Genomic DNA, 19,561 nt, shown 5'->3' on the forward strand with positions numbered 1-19,561 from the left:
CCAAGTCGTATTTATCCAGTCGTATGTTCAGTACTCTCCTACAGACGGCCCTTTCCAACAGGTAACAAGACTAAAAGTGAAACTTGATCTTTGCTCTCGTCAAAGCCAGATTGCACTGAGAAAAACAATAATTTCACCTCGCTGAACACGGGAGCTGCTGGTTTACTGCTGCCTCGATGTGTAGTTTGTTTGTGTTTTATTGTGACTTGTGTTTTAAGGAGTTAGTTAGATTTTAGCAAAGTCACGTAATAACTCAAACAAACGAACGGATTGTGGCAAAAGTAAACCAGCAGCTCTCGTGTTCAGAGAGGGAAAATTACTGTTTTTCTCAGTGGAATCTAGCTTTGAAGAGAGCACAGATTCGGGTCACTCTCTGTCTGTTTGGAAATACTGAGCATATGACTGGATAAATGAGAATTATAATATACTGCATGAGTTGTGTGAGAGTTTGTAAACTGATGTTTTGACGTAGTTTTGCTGTTTTTAAATGTGGCCCCCTTTGACTTCGGTTTATGAAGAATTTTCTTGTTTTTGGATTCTTTGTTTATTGAAAGGCATGCCAGAAAAAGAAAGCTTTCTTCATAAATTCAGTGTAACTCAGGGTAAATAATTGGGTAAATAACTGATACACATATTGTCATTTTGGGGGTGTGAAGTGTTCCTTTAAATTGAAGAGTGCTGTTGGGGAGTGGTCATGATATCATGGGATGAAATGTAAATTAACAGATTGCTCTGAATGTGGCACAGTCTAAAATCAGTTATGATGGCTTTTAGTTATTAGTATGAATTGTATTAATCCTCATAAGAACATCTGTGCACATGCTGCCTCCACGCTGCAGCTGCTCAGTGATGCAGTGACCTCGTACAAACATCATTAGCGCTGCGTTTTGGCCCTGACTCCCACACATGATGTATCGTGGGCTCCGAATTGACGACTCCCCCCCTCTGTCTCAGGTAATTTCCACAATATTGCGTTAATATTGTCCTCATCAGATGACCCCTTCGTGTACGATATTAAACTGAATTTGGTGTGCTGGTTAATAAGAGGGAAGATTTCTCTTTGGTCATCATGGAACAGATAAAATGTTAATGTTTTGAATTTATAACCAGCTTTAAAGCTAATTTTAGGATTTTTAAGCCCATTTATGGTCTTAGTGGGAAAAAAAGGAGTTAAAAATTAGTTTAATTTAAGCATTCATGGTGTAGTTTAAGTTCAGCGTCATTGACTGGAGTGAAACACTTTCACCTTTTGCCCCTTTCAGCAGTTTCAGCTCCCTCAACAGACTAATGATTCAGCCGGTGTCCCAGACACCACACGGCTCATCTGAGAAAACCCCTCAACTCTGATGTGCAGTTATTGGCTTCGACAAGCTGGTTGTGTAAAAAAAAGGCTTCGCTCGTGAGAACAGCCTTAGAGCAGCACCATGTTTTCCCCCATTGTTATATTCTTTAAAATATTTAGCTTATCAGTTCTTTTATATATCCCATTAATTATCCATTCACAGAAATGAAAATTATTTGGAAATCCCTCAAGACTTTACATTGTCCAGACATTGTCCAGCAGAAGAGTAAGATCATTTAATAAGAATAAAAACCACAGGGTGTGTTTAGTTTGGATAGTAACTGTGTCCTCCATCCTACAATCTATTCGCTGATACCGTAGATCTCTGCATACGACACCCCGGGGACGTAGATAATGGGCAAAGTAATAAAATAGGGATATTTGTGTGAAATTGTTTTGCAATTCTTCCAGGAACACAGACACCTCTTATCAGTGTTTACCCACAATAGTACACTGCCCCCCCAAGAGAGAAACTCTGCAGGGGTTCATTAAAACAGAGACCAAAAAACTCCCCAACCGTCCACATACCGCTCCCGTTTAAAGGGTAATTCCTGTATTTTTCAACCTGGACCTATTTTCTCATGTTTTTGTGTCCGAGAGATTAATGGGAACAATGATTTTTGAAATCGGTCCTGTATTGAGTGAAAGGGGCTGCAGCCTGCTGCCGCAAAACAGGTTGCGATGTAACCACTCTGGAGCTGCCAATTTCCGCCCACTAAAAGCTTTTGTTTGCTATTGACAGGATCTGATGATACTATAAAGCCTTATTTCCACTGCACAAAAAAACCCGCCAACACCGGCTAACAACTGGGTCTTTAATGTGATGAGAGCATCACACCCACGTGAAAATGGCTTTGCAGTAGTCACGTGTATTTTTCGCCTCCGGCATTGATCGGCATTGATGGAAACACAATACCAGGGTGAATGTGCTTATTTTAGCGTGTAGTGTGTTTTGTGTTTTAGCCCCTTAACTGGCAAGATGCAATGACCCACTGCCACGAAATACTGTCCGTCTCCACCTAAACTGCGCTAAGACATTGAAACAAATTAATTACGAGAGATAAAAAAAAGACGAAAAGAATAACTACTGTGAAGATTTCACAGGCCTCAATCCATGCTGCTTTCTACTGTTTACCTATTAGGAGCTGTACCGTCACACCCAGTATGTTTACATGCAGTCGAGCTATAATAAAGCTATAGTCTTATCTCAATTAGGCTATTATTGGACTACTGTTCTTGTGTGTACAAGCACCGTGGGAGAATCGATTTATTGATGAAGTATGTCAGACTCCACCACGGATGGTGGAGATGTGCCTCCTTTCAGCTAGTTTCAATAAACCTATATTATCTATACAGTCTATAATATAGACCAAACGACAATCATAAATGTTTATTTACAGTAACTTCGGGGTGGAAAACCGCTGCGTCATGTATAACATAATCAAACAGTGCTGAGCAAACTCTGCCTTTATTGATTAGTTTTGAGCCATCTAAAAAAATCTAATAAGTTTAGCCTATGCTATATTTAGAATATTTTCAAAGATTTGTCTTGCCATAAAACAGCCCTGACTGACGGGGATTTAAAGCCTTTATATCAAAAAACACCAGACTTCATTGAGATAAACAGACATTTTACTCCACTGAACAGTAAAGCTGCTGCTCTACCGCCGCCTCCATCAGCTGATGCGGGAGGTAAAGAGGAGAAAATATCCAAATATAGTTTCCACTTTAACTGATATTAGTTGTTTTTAGGTGGGGAAAGTATGTTTTGCTGCATCCACAGCAGTATATCTCTTAGTCTCTGTGCTGGTGTTGTGGGACTGTGCTTTATTTATCAGAGGAGGGGGGTGGCTGGGATGTGACTTTTTTAATTTAAAATAAATATAAAATACTATCTATTTAAGTTGTAAGACCCTCACCCAAGCAAAAATTAAAAACACAAGCCCCTCCTCAGTGCTAATTATTATTTTCTAATGCCTAACCTGTTTTGCAGCGCCCCTTCCCCCCTCATAAATAACGGACAGTCCCTATCCCAAACCACCTAACACCTAATGCAGGTATCGTCTGACCAGGTGTTTACATGATGGAGGAAATCAGCTTCTAATCAAGTTAGTCTGACTTCAGGAAATTCAGTTTAGTCCGATTTCAGTCTAACATGTTTACGTGTATTTTAAAAGTTCAGTTTTAGTCGGACTAACTCAATAATTTGACTTTCTCAAACATTATGTAAATGTACTGAGTGAGCTCTGAGCAGATTGAAGGAAGCTACTGCTGATCACCGTGGTGACCATTCAATGCCCGATCGCCCATCTGTAAGTCCCACCCTGTGGAGTTTCCGCTTCTCCCGCCAGCACAGGCCTACCTAGGAGAGCATGCAGCTACATCAGCTCAAAGCCCCTGCTACGACTGGTAATTGTGCAGATTCGCTTGCAGGAATGTTTTTTTTCCTTGCGCCAGTTAGATCCTATTAAGGTCACCTAGCAACCTTCCTGAAGAAGGATGGCACCTACTGATATCTACACAGGCGTTCAGCTCCCTCCGGCTGTATCTCCGCTCCAACATCGTCTGCTCCTGAGCTGGTCAATGTGTCCAGCGCCTGGCTGCATTAGTCCCTCTATGGGGGCTCACAGCATATTGACCGGAAACATCGTTATATCCTCCCAGTAAACCTCAGCTGTAGCAGCCATTACCAACCCAATCCCCCCACTATGAACATGCAGCATACTGCTGCTAAGCCTCAGCGCCCGAATGACTGTGCGGCCCGTGTGTTTAACGTGCACTAAACAGGCGGCTTTCACTGCTGCTCTGTTTGTCCTCTCTCTCCAGAACTCAAGCACGAGATCCTGGTCTGGAGGCAGACGGCTCAGCGCATTAACCCCGCCAGCCGGGAGGAGACAGCTGTGAAATGCCTCCTGATGCAAAAAGTCCTCAACCTGGAAAGTCTGCTCCGCAAGATGATGAAAACCTTCCAAAGGTTAGAAAAAGCTCTGAAAACAGAAAATGTATCTGTCATTGTTGGGAGTGTTTTTATCGCTTCTCACAGGAAACACATTTTCTGTATTTTGACATTTTGTCCTCTTGTTGCTTTTTCATGAATGCAGTCCTACACATGATAAAAACATTATTCGAGCATATTGTGTGAATGTGACGAAAAAAAATCTGAATAATCACAACATTGTTTTGGAATGAAACCTTTAGTGTTTGATCATTAATGGAAATTTAGTTTACTGCATTGTTTTTATACATCATTGTACTTAGCAATTATTTGTTTTGGAAGAATAGTCTCCTTTTTGTCCCTTTGTCCAAGATGTTTTTCTGACACGAATGACAATTAAAGCACAAATACCATTTTATACCACTGGGAAATACCAACGATCCCAGTCACAGGTGGGAAAAAATTGGCATTGTGCGTTTCTGCACAGCACAAATACACTTTATTTATGTCGCGTGTATCGTGTCAACGTTCCTAAAGTGACGTGGAATAAGTGACTTTATCAGGAGGTGGAGGTGATGGTGGATGCTGTGACACCATGGCGAAATGCCTGCCAAGCTGCAGACCACTGTTTGAAACCAATAACACCAGTTGATTTTTGGCAACCCTTTGCAGCATTTCCACCTGTGTTTATGGCGTGGGTGTTTCTAAGGGCACATCATGACATTCTCAGCAAAGTTGCAGCCACCAAAACTGGCCGTATTTTTACCAACAAATTTAAAGGTTTTCTAGTGGCTTTTGAACCACGAAACCAAAGTGTTTTCCAGCGACACATTGCAGTGTTTCCCAGCTGTGTTTCAGCAACTGTGATTGGATGTTGTCACCAACACATCGCAGCATTTCTCAGCTGCTTTGGAACCACCAAACCCGGGTGTTTTCCCACAACACATTGCAGCATTTGAGCATCCAAAATTGGGTGTTTTTCAGCAACACATTGCAGCGTTTGCAGCTGTGTTTGCTCCACCAAACCTGGGTGTTTTACCCTGACCTTAACCCCTGCTCTTCTAGGAGCTTTTGTGCTATCAAATGTGGTGTTTTAACCCCCCCCCCCCCCCAAACAAAACTCTTTTCATAACCATAACCAAGTAATTTTTGTTGCTTAACCTAAACACATAAAATGTAATCACTAAATATCCACTAAAAATAATGTAACAATGTACAAATTTAACACATCCGTGATTTGCTTCTTTTTTTGTTTTTTTTTTGTTTTGCAAAACCAAACTGCACAACGTTCATTATGCATTTACAGCAGCTGGTGGAGACACCATTTTCAACAGTTCAACTAATATTTTTAAAACTTCTAAGAGAGCGATTAGTCTTTTTTTAAATTTTTTTACTGCTTTTCACACTAATTAATGTGAAATTAAAAGGTTTCTCTGTCCAACAGACAAATTTCTCAAGAGGACAAGAACTGGGAGCAAAACATTCAAGAATTGCAAAAGAAGGTGTGTTTTCATATTTCACCACAGACAGATTCCTCGCCCGCTGTGACGCTGGTGCATTGATGATATCTCAATAATGAAGCTTGTCTTGACTTTGAAACTTCACTTGAGACAAATACCCCTGTTCACACAGAATATATTTTTTCTCCTCCACAGCACAGAATAACTGACAAGGTTCTGTTGGTGAAGTGCGTGTCCGTCCTCGGCGTGGTCATCTTCATGTTCTTTCTCAACTCCTTCGTTCCCAGCATACATCTGGAGCTCGGTAAGCACAGCACCGTCTCATTATAGCGCAGCTTTAACAGGCCCCACTATGTGGTTATAGGTTCTGTCATGTAATTATGAAACACAGCTTCCTCTCTGCTTGCATTTTCTATTCAGCCCAAATAACGGGCTAAACAGCAAACCCAACCAAGAAATTACATGGATACAGAGCTGCATTTAGACCCACCAGTTTACATCTGTTCATGTGCTGCAAACCTGCAGGAAATAATGTTCCAATAAAACTACAATATGTGTATTTGGCCTGAAATAAAAGTTAATATCTCAAAGATTTTCACTTAAATCAAAGTCTGTTAAGTCACTGTCTGTCGGCAGTAGGCCATTTGCTAATTTTTGCTAATTTTCATTTTTTATTTTTGCCTTTTGTGGTGTTAATTATAAAAGCTCTAGAGTCAAAGGTCATAACCATTTATACAATTTTGTAATATATTTATGGTTGTATAAATACAAATACACACATACACATCCATATACACATATACTGTACATGCACATACATAAACATACATACACCTGAAAGTATTGACCAGCTCTCTTAATGTTTTTTAATACATCTGGTGCAGAAGAGGTCAACAGATTATCGTCCTGGCTGATTACTGGTGCCGTTTTTTTGGCATTTTGCCGTTTATCTGTGTTGTTGTTGGTGTTTTATTTTTAATGATCACCGATAAAATTAATAAATTAAAAGTGCAGAGAAAGTGGCAGCACGAGAGGAACAGGAAGCTATTATTGTTTATTGGTTTTTATTTAAATTTCCACTTAACTGTTGTTGGGAACTTTCTGTACATAATGTTGACTGTCAAAGGCATTTAATCAAAGTTTTGGACATTTTTATTTTCCAAATTGACAGAAGCATTTTCATTGATATAGTAAATGCATATTGGTTCCAAATATCAGATCTCTGCCTCATTAATTACAGATAAGCGGTATTGGCCCTGAAAAACCAATATGAGTCGACCCTAATTTACAATTAACTATTCATATACAAAATATGAGTGCACTCACAAAGTCAGGCATATACACACAAACAAACTACACGTAACTACGATCTTATCTACGTATAAATCCATGTAAACACCATGAGATCATCCTCAGCGCTCTTTCTTGTGAGAATCATCTCCTTACACCCCTTTTTGAACTGGATTATGTTTGGACGTTTAACTGCGTGTGCAGACTGTCCCACAGTTTCACTCCAGATTTAACCGGCTGTCTCTTTTACATGGACGCTGTGATTACCTCCCTTGTGGCTCAAAGGCGAGAAAACTCTGTCCATTTCCCGATCGCACCTTATAAACAGGACAGCGAGGCAGCGTGACGACGATGCTGGATGTCACCAGTCAGCTGACTGATCTGCCTCTGTATGTGTTTGCTTGTATATTTGGGCATGTTAGTAAAAGTGGACATGTGGGTTAGCTTCTCCGTCTGACACTTGTGACTGCACCATCTCTGATGTGTGCTCGGTAGATGACCTCAACAGCATCTCATTAACGCTAACATTGTCCCTAAATGAAGATGGCTGTCTTCATACCCGCCCTGTCATCTCTCCGCTCGCTGCCGAGGCCGCTCAGCCACCAAACACGCTCGGTTAATTACAGCCGCTGCTCAGGCTCCCTCTTTGTGACATTTATTAAATGGGAATGACCCCACAGCAGCGTGTCTTCTGTCCCCGTGGAGGGACGGGCGCCCGTCCAAACATGGGGCTCATTAATGCATGCAGGTCGCAGCCGGGGTTGACGACCGCAGCAGGCTCGGTCTGTTCGTTCACACGTGTTTTAAAAATTGAGCCTCATTAAAATTTCATTAACTTCGTGCGGTAAGATTTAATTTCAGTCTGAGGTCATTTGATCCCTCGAATGTGTCCGTGGTTAGTTACAACTGTAGTTTGGATGAAACTTTATTGATCTCGTGCAGAGATCAGAAGAGTGTGGCAGTGAAAAATACCAAAAACACTGTGCAGATTTCAAAGTAGGAAATATAAGAAATCAATCTGTGACCGCTGAGAGACTTTAGAGTTTTAGAGAAGTTAATTATTATTCCACTGATTTGTTTTCCTATTTATTTATTTTTAGAAGGTTCTACTGTGCTTAATTAACCCTTTGAAACCTGGATCGACATCAGTTTTCCTGTGCTGTATTGAGAGGCCTTTCACAAGCATTTAAACCTTTGAAATTTGGCCGAATTGGTTTGATTTCTTTCACAAACGTCAGAAAAAAAATCAGCGACTTGGCATGAAATGTCCTGCAAATAAAAAAAAACCAGGTGACAGGAAAATGACCTGAGAATAAGCTAAAGAGAAAAAAAGAGAAATTATTATAAAATTATCAAATAACTTTAATAAAATATCAAGAAAACTATATTTATAAATATTATAATTAATTGATTGATTCATTGTCTGTAACCTTCTTGTCCTCTCAAGGGTTGCAGAATTGTTATTTTATCTTTAAAATTATTTACCTCCACCAAAACCACAATTATTTATTATTAATATTTATATTTATTATTTCTTTTTAGCACCTTTTCAGATCATTTCCTGTTTTTGTTCTTTTTCTTTTTTTGTTGTTGGTAATTTTAAGGTATTTTCTTGCAGCTTTTTACTAATTTCTTGCTCATTTTTTGGTCATTTCTTGTTGCTCATTGCCTTCTTTGCATGTTTCTAAAAGAAATCAAGCCAGTGTTCAGATTTCAAAGGGTCAAATTTTGCTGAATCTTTGGCAAAGCAGAATACCTGAAACTTCATAGTTTCTTATCCAACCATATGCTTCCAAGTGTATGAGACGCTCGAGCCGAAGCACAAATCTCTTTATCTTTTGGCTTCGGCCTCGTGTTCATTTACTTTCTCTGTGTACCTTATGGACAACTACGATGACACATTTTTCACAGCACATTTCCTGTCTGAGACACCGTCGTTTTGTTTTTGATAGATGAGTCCATGATAAACGGCTCAGACGTGCCTAAAAGCTCCTTTTAATTGGAGAGCTCTTTGGATTTGTTATCTTTGCTCCTGCTGATGCAGCCTCGGGAAATATCAGTGCAGTTTGTCTATATTTTCTGCCCTCTGTTGCTTGAAAGAATCGTGGAAACTTGCTGTGGTTATTCGGCTTCTTACTCTGAGTTACCTTTGTGTTTTCGACACGATTTACTGTGACAGGGAAGTTTGAAGTTATATCAGGTTTATGAGTCAATTATTGTTTGTGACAAAACGATTTATTGACTTCTATTGGATGGACGATTCACTAAAAAGCAAACCTCTCCAAACCCCAAAACCCTCCTCAAACATGTATTGAAATTAAATTTGAAAACCTTTGTAAGCTGATTTTCGTTTTTTTTTTTTTTTATCTATTCGATATATTTTTCACTTAAACAACTGTTACCCTTCTCTGTTGCTAACTTTCCCATCGTCCAGTTCATACTCAGTTGCCATTTCCAGCAAACTTCGGACCAAATTTACCCTTAAATTGTCGCTGCAGCATCTAAATATTTAAGTCAGTGCTGGAGAACCAAATTGCCGATTAGAAACACAAATTTCCAGCCAAGCTTTGGCTCAGTTTTAGCCGAGATGACCAGGCAAACCTCAGCAGGCTCTGATCATGTCAACATGTCCTGATCTTCTTATTACTCTCGTTGTCTCTCCCCTCTGCTGCTTTCTGTTTTTGTCCTTCCATTGTTCTTCTTTCTTCACTAATTTCCATCAGTTGTGAAATTATTTCCCCAAAGGCCTCGGCCAAGGCAATTACTGGTGCTCACCTGTTTAATCAAATTTTCTCCAAGTGGATGCACACTCTCTCATTGTAAATATCAGCAGGCTGGTGCCAACGTTTGTCCTCCAGACTAGAATGTGTTGAAATTACATTTTTGTGATAATGAATGCTTCATCAAACCCACCGAGACAAACCAAATACTTCATTCATTGTCTCCAAAAGGTACCACTTCATCTGTTTATTAGTTTGAGGGCTCTTGAACAATCCGCACCAGACTTGAATTCTCACATGCTGATTTTTTGGCATTTTCATTTTAACACGTGCATTTGTTTTATATATTTCGTAATCATTGACTTTGGACAGCAATAAGTGGAAATGAAGATCTTGTGTCTTATCTGGTGCAAAGTGACACACAGCACAGTGCAGCTGTCAGAACGAGTTTCAGACTGATGCAGTCGTCATTTTTAACAACCAGCAGCCAAACTGTATAAGCAGCAAATGCACTTCTGCCATCTGTCTTAAAATGAGATGTGGTCAGGCACATTGCTGGCATGTTTCGAGGCAGCAGAAAGTGATTGACCGAAAAAAAAACCCTGTCTGAAGTCAGAGTGGTGCAGTATTTTCCTGCTAATTAAAGGGCGCTATATTCAGAAAGAAGGATGCGCTTGCTCGCTTCTCCACTTTGCTGAATCCACCATGTAAATAGCGCCTGGCTTTTATAGGAAATGGGAGAAGACACTCTGATTGGTTGGATTCCTGTTATACACAAAACACACATATGATTAGTGAAGGGACTAAATTGAACCCCTTTGCCTCTTGCACCTTAATTGGCACCCAGACTGCGTAACATTTAACTAGCAAAAGTGGACTTGGACACATCGTAAATGCACTAACACCATGCAGTGGTTCTGAACCATTTTTGTGTCAAGGACCCTTAAAATGACTCATAAAGTCACAGACCCCCTTTTGGTGAGATTTCACTTCAGGGACCTCCATCTGAAAAGATTTTGGTTTTTAGATATGAATAAGACCACAGTTATAGATGACATCTATAATTAAGGAGATACTGTAACCTTGGACAAAGTAAAATTACAATCCGATTAGTCACTCTAATGACTCTTACTCATATTGGGCTCACTTCAACACTGAACTAGATAATGAAAAAAATGATTTCCCATTTTTCTTGGGACCTGGAGCTCCCTTAATGCTTCAAAACCTCAGCAAATTGGCCTGAATTCTTTCAAAAATATGGGAAGAAAGCTACGAGGAACTTGATAAGTAATGACCCAAAATTAGCAAGAAATTAGTTAAATAAAAAAAGTTGATAAATTAGCACAAAAACAGAAAAAACAACCCAAACAAACAAACAAAAAAAAAATGGAAGTAAAGGAATAAATGAATAAATAAAACAAGGAAATGACCTGAAAATGGTTAAAAATCTATAATAATTCTGTACAATAATTTAAAATATATAATCATGGTAATTATAAACATAGTTTTCTGGACATTTTCCCTCGCAAAAACAAAAATCTAAATCTACACATTTTTTCTTTGCAGTTTGCAGGACATTTCTTGCCACGTTGCTTGTTGTTTTTCCCCCATGTTTTTGAGAAAAAAATTGCACGAATTTGGAGTTCAAAGGTTTAAATTCTTGTGAAAGGCGTCTAAAGCAGCACAAGAAAAGTTATGACGCTCCAGGTTTGTAAGGTTTAAGGTCTGCTGTTGGGAACCTCTATACTTTAGAGCTTGCATTATAGATAATTTAAATACGGGCCCCCAGGTGTACAAATACAGAGGTAGCATCTGTAGCATTTAATAAAGGTTGCTGTTCTTTTTGAGAGTTGTGATTAAAGACAAATTTAAGTGAACAGAGAACAGATGGATCTGCATTTCATTGAATTAATTAACACTTTTTAATCATTTAAAAAGTCTCTGAAGTATCTCCATGTGCCATGTGCGATATGTTCTGTTATAAATCTGTGAATATAAATGTGCCTGTTGGAAAAGACCATGAAAGGTTTTTTTTATGTGCGTGAGTGTTTTCCAGCTATAAAGGGAGACGGTGTTTCTTGTCCTCTCTCTCAGGTTGGATCGCCATCCTGGGTGCACTTTGGCTTCTGGTTCTGGCCGACATCCAGGACTTTGAGATCATCTTGCACCGGGTGGAGTGGGCCACATTACTGTTCTTTGCTGGCCTCTTCGTTTTGATGGAGGTATTTAACATATTTCTGGCATTGACTGAAAGGCCATTTATATTTTTGGGAGAGATTTTGGACTCCACACAAAAATAGCGGAAACCAAAAACTGATGCCAAACAACAAGTTTTTGCTCAGAGCCTCCACTTGTCGCGCGAGGTAATTATATCAAATAAAAAGAGAGCCAGGACTGGGCTCTCCTCTAACAAGCACCTAAAGGAGAGCGGGATCAGTGTGTAGATCTATTAACAGTAAACTGGGCAGTGAGAGAAATTCAGTCAGTCAGCGAGTAATTATCTGTTTCTTTACCCATGAGCCTCCCTGTGAAAGGATGAGAAGGAAGTCTAGTGGTAACGGCTTTGCTGATTCTCTTCTTTGAGTCTTTGATATAGATGCTGGCTAAACTATGCATTTAACTTCGCAGTGACACTTACTTATGGCCCGTGGGCCAAATCTGGCCCCAGATAAGGCACCAGGTGGCCCCCCGGCCATTTTCTAATTCACAATAAAAATAAAGTGATTCATACTGAGAATCGTTTGTGTACTTTTACTATACAGTTAAGGGCCAAAGTGCATAAAACAGCATCAAAATGGAGCTTGTTTACCAAAAAAAGTGCCTGTGGAGGATCCCTCACACCCCCGACAGAGGTCCAAACTAAGCCCCAAATTTCCTAAAATCCTAGAAATGTGCTAATACCAGAGAAACGTTTTAAAAATCCTGAAATGGGGCAAAGTACTAGAACATGAGAAATGTCCTTCAATCCTAAACGTCCTAAAATCCGAGAAACATCCTTAAATCTGAGAAATGTCCTAAAATTCGAGAAATGTCTGAAAATCTGAGAAAAGTCATAACATTTGAGAAATGTCTTAAAACCCGAGAAATCTGCTAAAATTCCTAAAAACACCCTAAAATCCTAGAAACATGTACGGGGCTGCTGCGAGGCCCGCGGTCTCCTGTCATATTCCAAAAGTGGCCAGCTGAGCGTTTGTTTTCTATTGTATCACAAAGCATGCCGATAACGAATAGCAGCCAGAGTGTGAATATTTTCTTCTTCTGTGTGTCAATAACGATAACAAGAATAGATTTGTCTCTGTCTGCTTAATAGCGGCTAAATAAAAACCAAATTGCTTTTCTTCTCTTGGTTTAATCCCACCTGTAACTAATTCTCAGATTGTTTTTTTCTCCTCTTGGTTTTTCAGGCTTTAGCCCAGCTGCAGCTCATCGACTACATCGGCGAACAGACAGCTCTGCTTATAAAAGTGAGTTTTCCCTTTTGATGGTCAAACACAGCAGTCGTCACTCAGGGCTCCGTGCAGCTGGTATTATTTATAATTGGGCACAGGTGACATGATATGGCTTTCCATGCATATTGATCCTTTTGGTCCTGCACGGCTCTGAATTCAATTATTTTGTTTGCATCTGATTCCTGTCAGTGGTGAAGGGGGTGTGGGGGTCATTTTCAGCCATATCATCGCCTGTGTGCATGATGCAAGCTTGGTGTCTCTTAGTAGAGAATTGCAGCAGTAATAGCTACGTCAGCTTGTGTTTTCACAGTCGGCCTCTATGAGTCTAATAATCACACATGACAGGTGGTGTGCTGTTCACGCTTTGTGACCTGCTCAGGCTCCCCAAACAAGGACAACATGCTGGGGGAGAAACGCATGGCCTCGCTCTCTCTCTCTCTCTCTCGATACAAGTAATGGACAGGCAAAAGGAGGAGAGAAATTGCCCGCTTTAACCCGTTGAAATATGAACAAATTGGCTAGATTTCTTTCAAAGACATGGGAAGAGAGCTATGAGCAACTTAAGAAAAAATGACCCCAAAATATGCAAGAAAATTATAAAATGTAAAAAAAAATTTAAAAAAAATTACCTATATATTAGCACCCAAAAAAAGAAATTAGAAAAGGAAATAAAAACAAGAAAAGAAAATTCTGTGTAAAAGTGCTTAAAAAATTACAAAAATTCTGACATAATTTTAAATATGTTATTTTGATAATTATGAATATTTTTTCTGAAGCGTTTTTCTGTCCTTGCCTAAACATTTTCCCTTCTCTTAAAAAAAAGTTGTGCAAAGGTTTAAATAGCCTATTTGTGAAATGCTACTAGTAGCAGCATGATGTAGATCCAGGTTTTAGAGCTAAGTTGGTTTTAAAAAAAACTACTTATCGGGTTAAAATATACAAGATCCACAATGCATTAAAATGTAGTGACTCCACCAAATGGTTGCAAAAGGTTAAGCTGGCCATGCATACCTAAGAGAAGACCGTCGAGCGGGTTCAAACAGCATCATGCGTGTCACATGTGGAGAATTGGCCGTGACGTGTGCGCGGCGGAGCTCGGAGATAAAAGACACCGCCACCAGCTGCGGTCGTGTCACACCGTCAGACAGCTCCATCCTGTCAGCCTCTCCTCCCTGAAGAGAGCCTCAGTGTCAAAGAATGACCATAATTGGTGTGTTTGATTTAAATCAGTGATGGGTTTGGGGGGAGGGGGTGTGTGCAGTCTGAGTGGTGATGAAAGTAGCAGTTATTCATCTATCGCTCTTATTATCTCCCCTCTCAGGCGGTGCCGGAGGACCAGCGCCTGGCTATAGCCATTATCTTGGTGATGTGGGTTTCGGCTCTGGCTTCTTCTCTCATTGACAACATTCCCTTCACTGCCACCATGGTGAGAGACTTCAGCGTGATGCTTTAATTCACACTCCAGTATGTTAACGTGGCATCACTCATACGTCAACAAGTCATATTCATACATGAAGTAGTAGCAAACTAGTTCAGGATCACTGGACTTGAGATGGTTTCACCACCTTCTCTGACTTCTTATCAATCCTGAATCTTTCAAAAACTTGGCTAGTTTACATCTCAGGGCATCTATTGTGCTTTTGGTGTATATGTATTTCAGAGATGCAAAAGACATGGAAACACTGACCAATCAGAGACTGGGCTTTTTTGGAAGAGGTTTAAAGGCGCTAAAACTGAACATTACAAATAGAGGGCAAATGAATATGAACCTGAGAATGAACATAGTAGGTCCCCTTTGAGCAGAGTTTTGTGAGTGAAGAATGTAAACATCATGTTTGACTCTCCATGCAACGGCTGTTACAGTGAAACAGGACACAGAAAGATTCTCCCAGACACTTAAGAAACATATTTTACAATTAATTCTCTTACAAAAACATTTCAGCGCTTTTATTGTCAGCTGTCTGTTTTGCAGGAAATCAATAGATTGAGCGGAGATCAATGTTTCAGAGCGGAGCCAGCGTGCTCAATTAAAATGACTGAGAAAAGGGAAAGATGTTATCCCACTGAAAGAATGAGATGTTGCTTACAAAAATTAAACTGCCGGATTTTTTTTTGGCTAGTCAACCAGTGCATCAAGGAGGTTTTGAAGGTGTCCTTTTTTCCCTGCTTTTTTTTTTCTTCTTTTCATATTTCCAGGCCCATGCAAGCGTAGTTTTATCAATAAAAGAGGACTTCAAACTGTGTCCATTTTCAACTCGGTGCACAGCTGATAAGAAAGCATGTCCTGATTGTCACAACAGACTGAAGCTGAAAAAAAAGACTTGTTTTCCCTCATCCAGACTAGAAAAATGAAATTATGAATGAATCAGTTTAGAGGCTCTTTAACATGTCATTTGCTGAGGATAGTTTGGGAAATATGCGTAATCGCTTTCATCCGCCTATTTAGAATTGTTGTAATTATATTTCTGCTAACCACGGATGTTATAATTGTACATTTCATATGTATCATGCCATGCGTTTATAAAGTTGTGATTACATATATGAGCTGGCTGGAGGTGGGGATGTTGACCAACAAACAACCATGAGACATCACACTCCAGTGACAATTATACAACCAAAACTCCTTTTTAGTGAGATACAATGTGCCACCAAAACTGATTTTTTAAAATCAAAATGTTGCAGCCGTTCCAGCGCTGATTATGCCACCAAAACTGGGTGTTTTTTAATTAAGATATTGCGACATTGTGCTGCTATAACTGAGGTTTTTTGCAAAGTATCGCAGCATTTTAAGCACCTATCATACCAACAAAACTGCTACATACAGTGTGTGCATGCTCTGTTAGTACAGTTAGTGGAAGTGATGTGCTTACCAGCAGGAACCAATGGAGATATCTGCTGCTACGCTGCACATGAAAGCCATAATGTTTCATTTGTAGATTGATATTCAGAAGAGATGCAGAAATTTAGGTAAATTCCTCCTAAAATTATCCAGCAATCTTCAGAAATAACATATTTGGGACGCTGCTCTGCCGTCATGGTGGAATCCGATACGGCTCATCACCTACTGTGTGCTGCATGTAAAGCTCCTGTGTATATACACTGAGGGGTTGTAGGATTGGAGAGTTTGAGACAAATACCAAATTCAACTGAAATAATGTCCAAAATGTATTCATGTTAATTTACTTAAGATATTTTTGGAGAAGCATTGCATATATAATGGTTTTGTGCCAGAAGAATTAAGTTTAGTAACATACAAGTATGCATCAGACATGATGCAAATCCAAAACACAATAAAAAGCAACAATATATACAACAGAAATGTGCTGTAAAAGGAAAAAACATGCTACAAAAACAAATACATTCACAGCAAACACAGCAGCAACACGCTGCAGATACAGTAACGCTGCAAGTCATAACCAAACAACCCTCACCCAAAAATAAAATGATAATAAAAGTGAAGAGGCAACATAAAAAATACTATTCTACCTTACATTTGGTCTTAATTTTTAACTCCACTTTTCTTTCTATCTTCAAAAGTGACACTATTATCTGGTCAAAGTGGAATCTTCTGAGGCTGTGAAATGAAGCCAATGTAAAAGTACCAAAAACTGCAGTTTTTTGAATGGCCGCTGGCTCCAGAGGCCAGTCAGTTTTATAGACCCCTATGTTTAAATGTTCAGCTTAATATCAGAAATAAACATGTTTACAGCCTGGGACAAATAGTAGTTTGAACTCCACAGCTAATTTTAACATTCGTAACAACTGTATGAGGGTAAATTTTTATATAACTCACCCATTTACATTTTATTAAGGGTTAACGTTACATGATTTTAAGGGTGGGCTGCTTAGTAAGTTTGCAGATAGTGTCCTCGGCCTCTCAGTTAGATCCACTCCTCGCTCCTCCACGACTCCAATCTCTTGTCCAAATACGATCATCCCGGGTCACTTCTGGCCCCGAAAATCCAAGATGGCGATAGCTGAAATGGTGTCATAGTAGCTTCATCTATTATTTTTAGTCTATTAAACAAACACTCTTTCTCGTCTGGTTGCTTGCTCTCTCGGGTCACAAATCGAGCTGTATCACTTAGCGCTCCACGTAGAGGCCTGGACAACTTTCGTTGTATTGATATAGATACTGGATATGCAGTTTTTTTGTCGTATTTGTCTTTGTGTGTTTTTAAATTGCCAGTTTCTGAAGCTGCAGCAAATTTTTGTTATGGAAATATTTTGACGTTATAGCATGTTTGCCCACCATCTTAAGACAACTGTATATACTCATTAATTTCCAATCTGTCTCTTTACTCACAGATTCCAGTTCTCATCAACCTCAGTCAGGATGCAGATGTGAACCTGCCAGTAAAACCTCTCATCTTTGCCTTGGCCATGGGGGCCTGTCTTGGGGGTAAGCCTTTATTTCTAAAAACACACAACAAAGAAAAATCCCTCACAGTCATCAAGGACTTGATAGTTTATCCCAGTTTGAAAGGTGTGGATCTTTATCGATGGCCTCTGCCAGAAGGAGACATCATATGCTCTGGGTGACAGCCACACTTTGTACAGCTGTGTCACTCCCCGGGGGGGTCAGGCTGTGCTTTTTGTGAGAGCAGTTCAAGGCTCGCTCGCCTCATTCAGACTCTACCACACCCCAGCGGCCGGCCCTTCAGCTCTGTTTGGGTGGGAAGGACACAAAGAGAGAGAGAGTTAGAGAACTGTCATAGCGTTTCAGTTTAATCAACTGCACTGTGACAGGTCCGTATCGATTGGCAGTAGGCTATAATGTTGCCACCGCCCAGCTCCATCCCCACACTGACACCTTTTGAGATGTGAGCAGAATCGAATGGCAGCATGGAGACGCACCCAGACTGTCAAAACGTCGCCTTCAGCAGATTAGAAATGGGAAAACTTTATACTAGACTGAGACTGAAAGTGCTGAGAGAATTCAGAAAGAAGGTTATTGTTACAGCCGTGCATAAATGCTGAATACTTGGCCTTTTCATTGTGCTCGTGCTCTTCAAAACTGTGTGTTTTATGTGAACTTAGACCTGAATAACAATACAAAAAGAGTAACATTTGTATTAAAAGTTGTGCTTAATGTTGTTTTTCCATCTTTTTAGGAAACGGCACATTGATAGGAGCATCTGCCAATGTTGTGTGTGCAGGAATCGCTGAACAACACGGTTACGGCTTCTCCTTCGTTGAGTTTTTCAGGTACGCCCTCTCTGCCTTAACAGCGCTAAAAACATCAAACCTAGCAGTCCAAATCTAGAAAAAAAGTCGGAAACATTATGTTTTAAAATTTCATAAGGTTGCTTTATTTTTAGCTTGTCAGACTTGTGCATCGCTATGAATCCTGTAGCATAAGCTATACAGCCCAAAGGGGTGCTAACATATTAATGTCCATCATATGTTACAATGGCTGATGCCAGTGGTGTGTATTAAGTTGCCTGAGAACATTTAGAGAAAAGCCAAAAGTCTCACAATTCAGGTCGTGAACTACAAATACCCGAGTTTCCACAGAGTGTTGAATGCTGACAGCTCAGTCGTGAAAATAAATGTTAGCTTTGTACGTTTCTGCAAACCACGGATGTGTTAAATGTCGTATCAACGTATCTGTACACACTTTAACAACCTCTAGGAGGTGGATGGAAGTCAAGGTGAGACGAATGCCAAATTGTAGCACAACGTTCGAAGCCAAAAAACCCCGTCCGCTGCTCATTGGGCCACATACAGTAACATGCTTTTTTTTTGTTTGTTTTTTTAGCATCCCGTTGCCGCTTTTCCACCGAATGTGGGTGTTTTTCAACATAAAATCACAATGTTTTTACCAGTATTTGGGCCAATGAACCTGGGTGTTTTTTAATCAAGTTGTTGCTGATTTTCTACCAAACATGGTGTTTTTTCAAAAACAGAGAATAACAGTGTTTCAAATGGGGCGAATGGACACGGTTATTTTTTAGCACTCCGTGCGCTGCTTTTTTCACCAAATGTGGGTGTTTTTTAACAGAGTCGCAGCATTTCCGCTGGTACATGGGCCAGCAAACCTGGATATTTTTACGCCACCTCTAGCACCTTTTCTAACAGCATTTGAGGCACTGAACGTGGGTGTTTTTTAGCAACCTGTCACCTTTTTTCCACCTATTGTTGGTGTTTTTTATTTGAGCATCACGTTTTCACCAACATTTGTCTCAACGTATCCGCTACATCATAAGATGGTTTGCAGAAACGTGCAACATTTATTCTGGTGATTGACTTGTAACTGAAATGTGTATGATGAAGCAGAAGCTGCTCTTTTTTACGGGGGTGCTCGACCTCTCGGCACCTTTAGTGTCTTCGTCTACGCAGGACCAGTTTATTTCTAAGGGTGA

At 39.9% G+C, this 19,561-nt stretch overlaps 1 protein-coding gene across 1 annotated transcript in view; it reads left to right on the top strand.

The window, feature by feature from the left end:
* oca2 (oculocutaneous albinism II) overlaps positions 1–19,561 on the top strand; it is a 64,940-nt gene that overhangs the window by 32,616 nt on the left and 12,763 nt on the right. The window contains 8 exon segments of the mRNA XM_042484135.1: positions 4,169–4,316; positions 5,722–5,779; positions 5,933–6,041; positions 11,842–11,969; positions 13,152–13,211; positions 14,518–14,622; positions 17,505–17,598; positions 18,311–18,404. Coding sequence (XP_042340069.1) covers positions 4,169–4,316; positions 5,722–5,779; positions 5,933–6,041; positions 11,842–11,969; positions 13,152–13,211; positions 14,518–14,622; positions 17,505–17,598; positions 18,311–18,404 — 796 coding nt within the window.

This window comes from Plectropomus leopardus, chromosome 3 (genome assembly GCF_008729295.1).
Source record: "Plectropomus leopardus isolate mb chromosome 3, YSFRI_Pleo_2.0, whole genome shotgun sequence".
NCBI classification, from domain to species: domain Eukaryota; kingdom Metazoa; phylum Chordata; class Actinopteri; order Perciformes; family Serranidae; genus Plectropomus; species Plectropomus leopardus.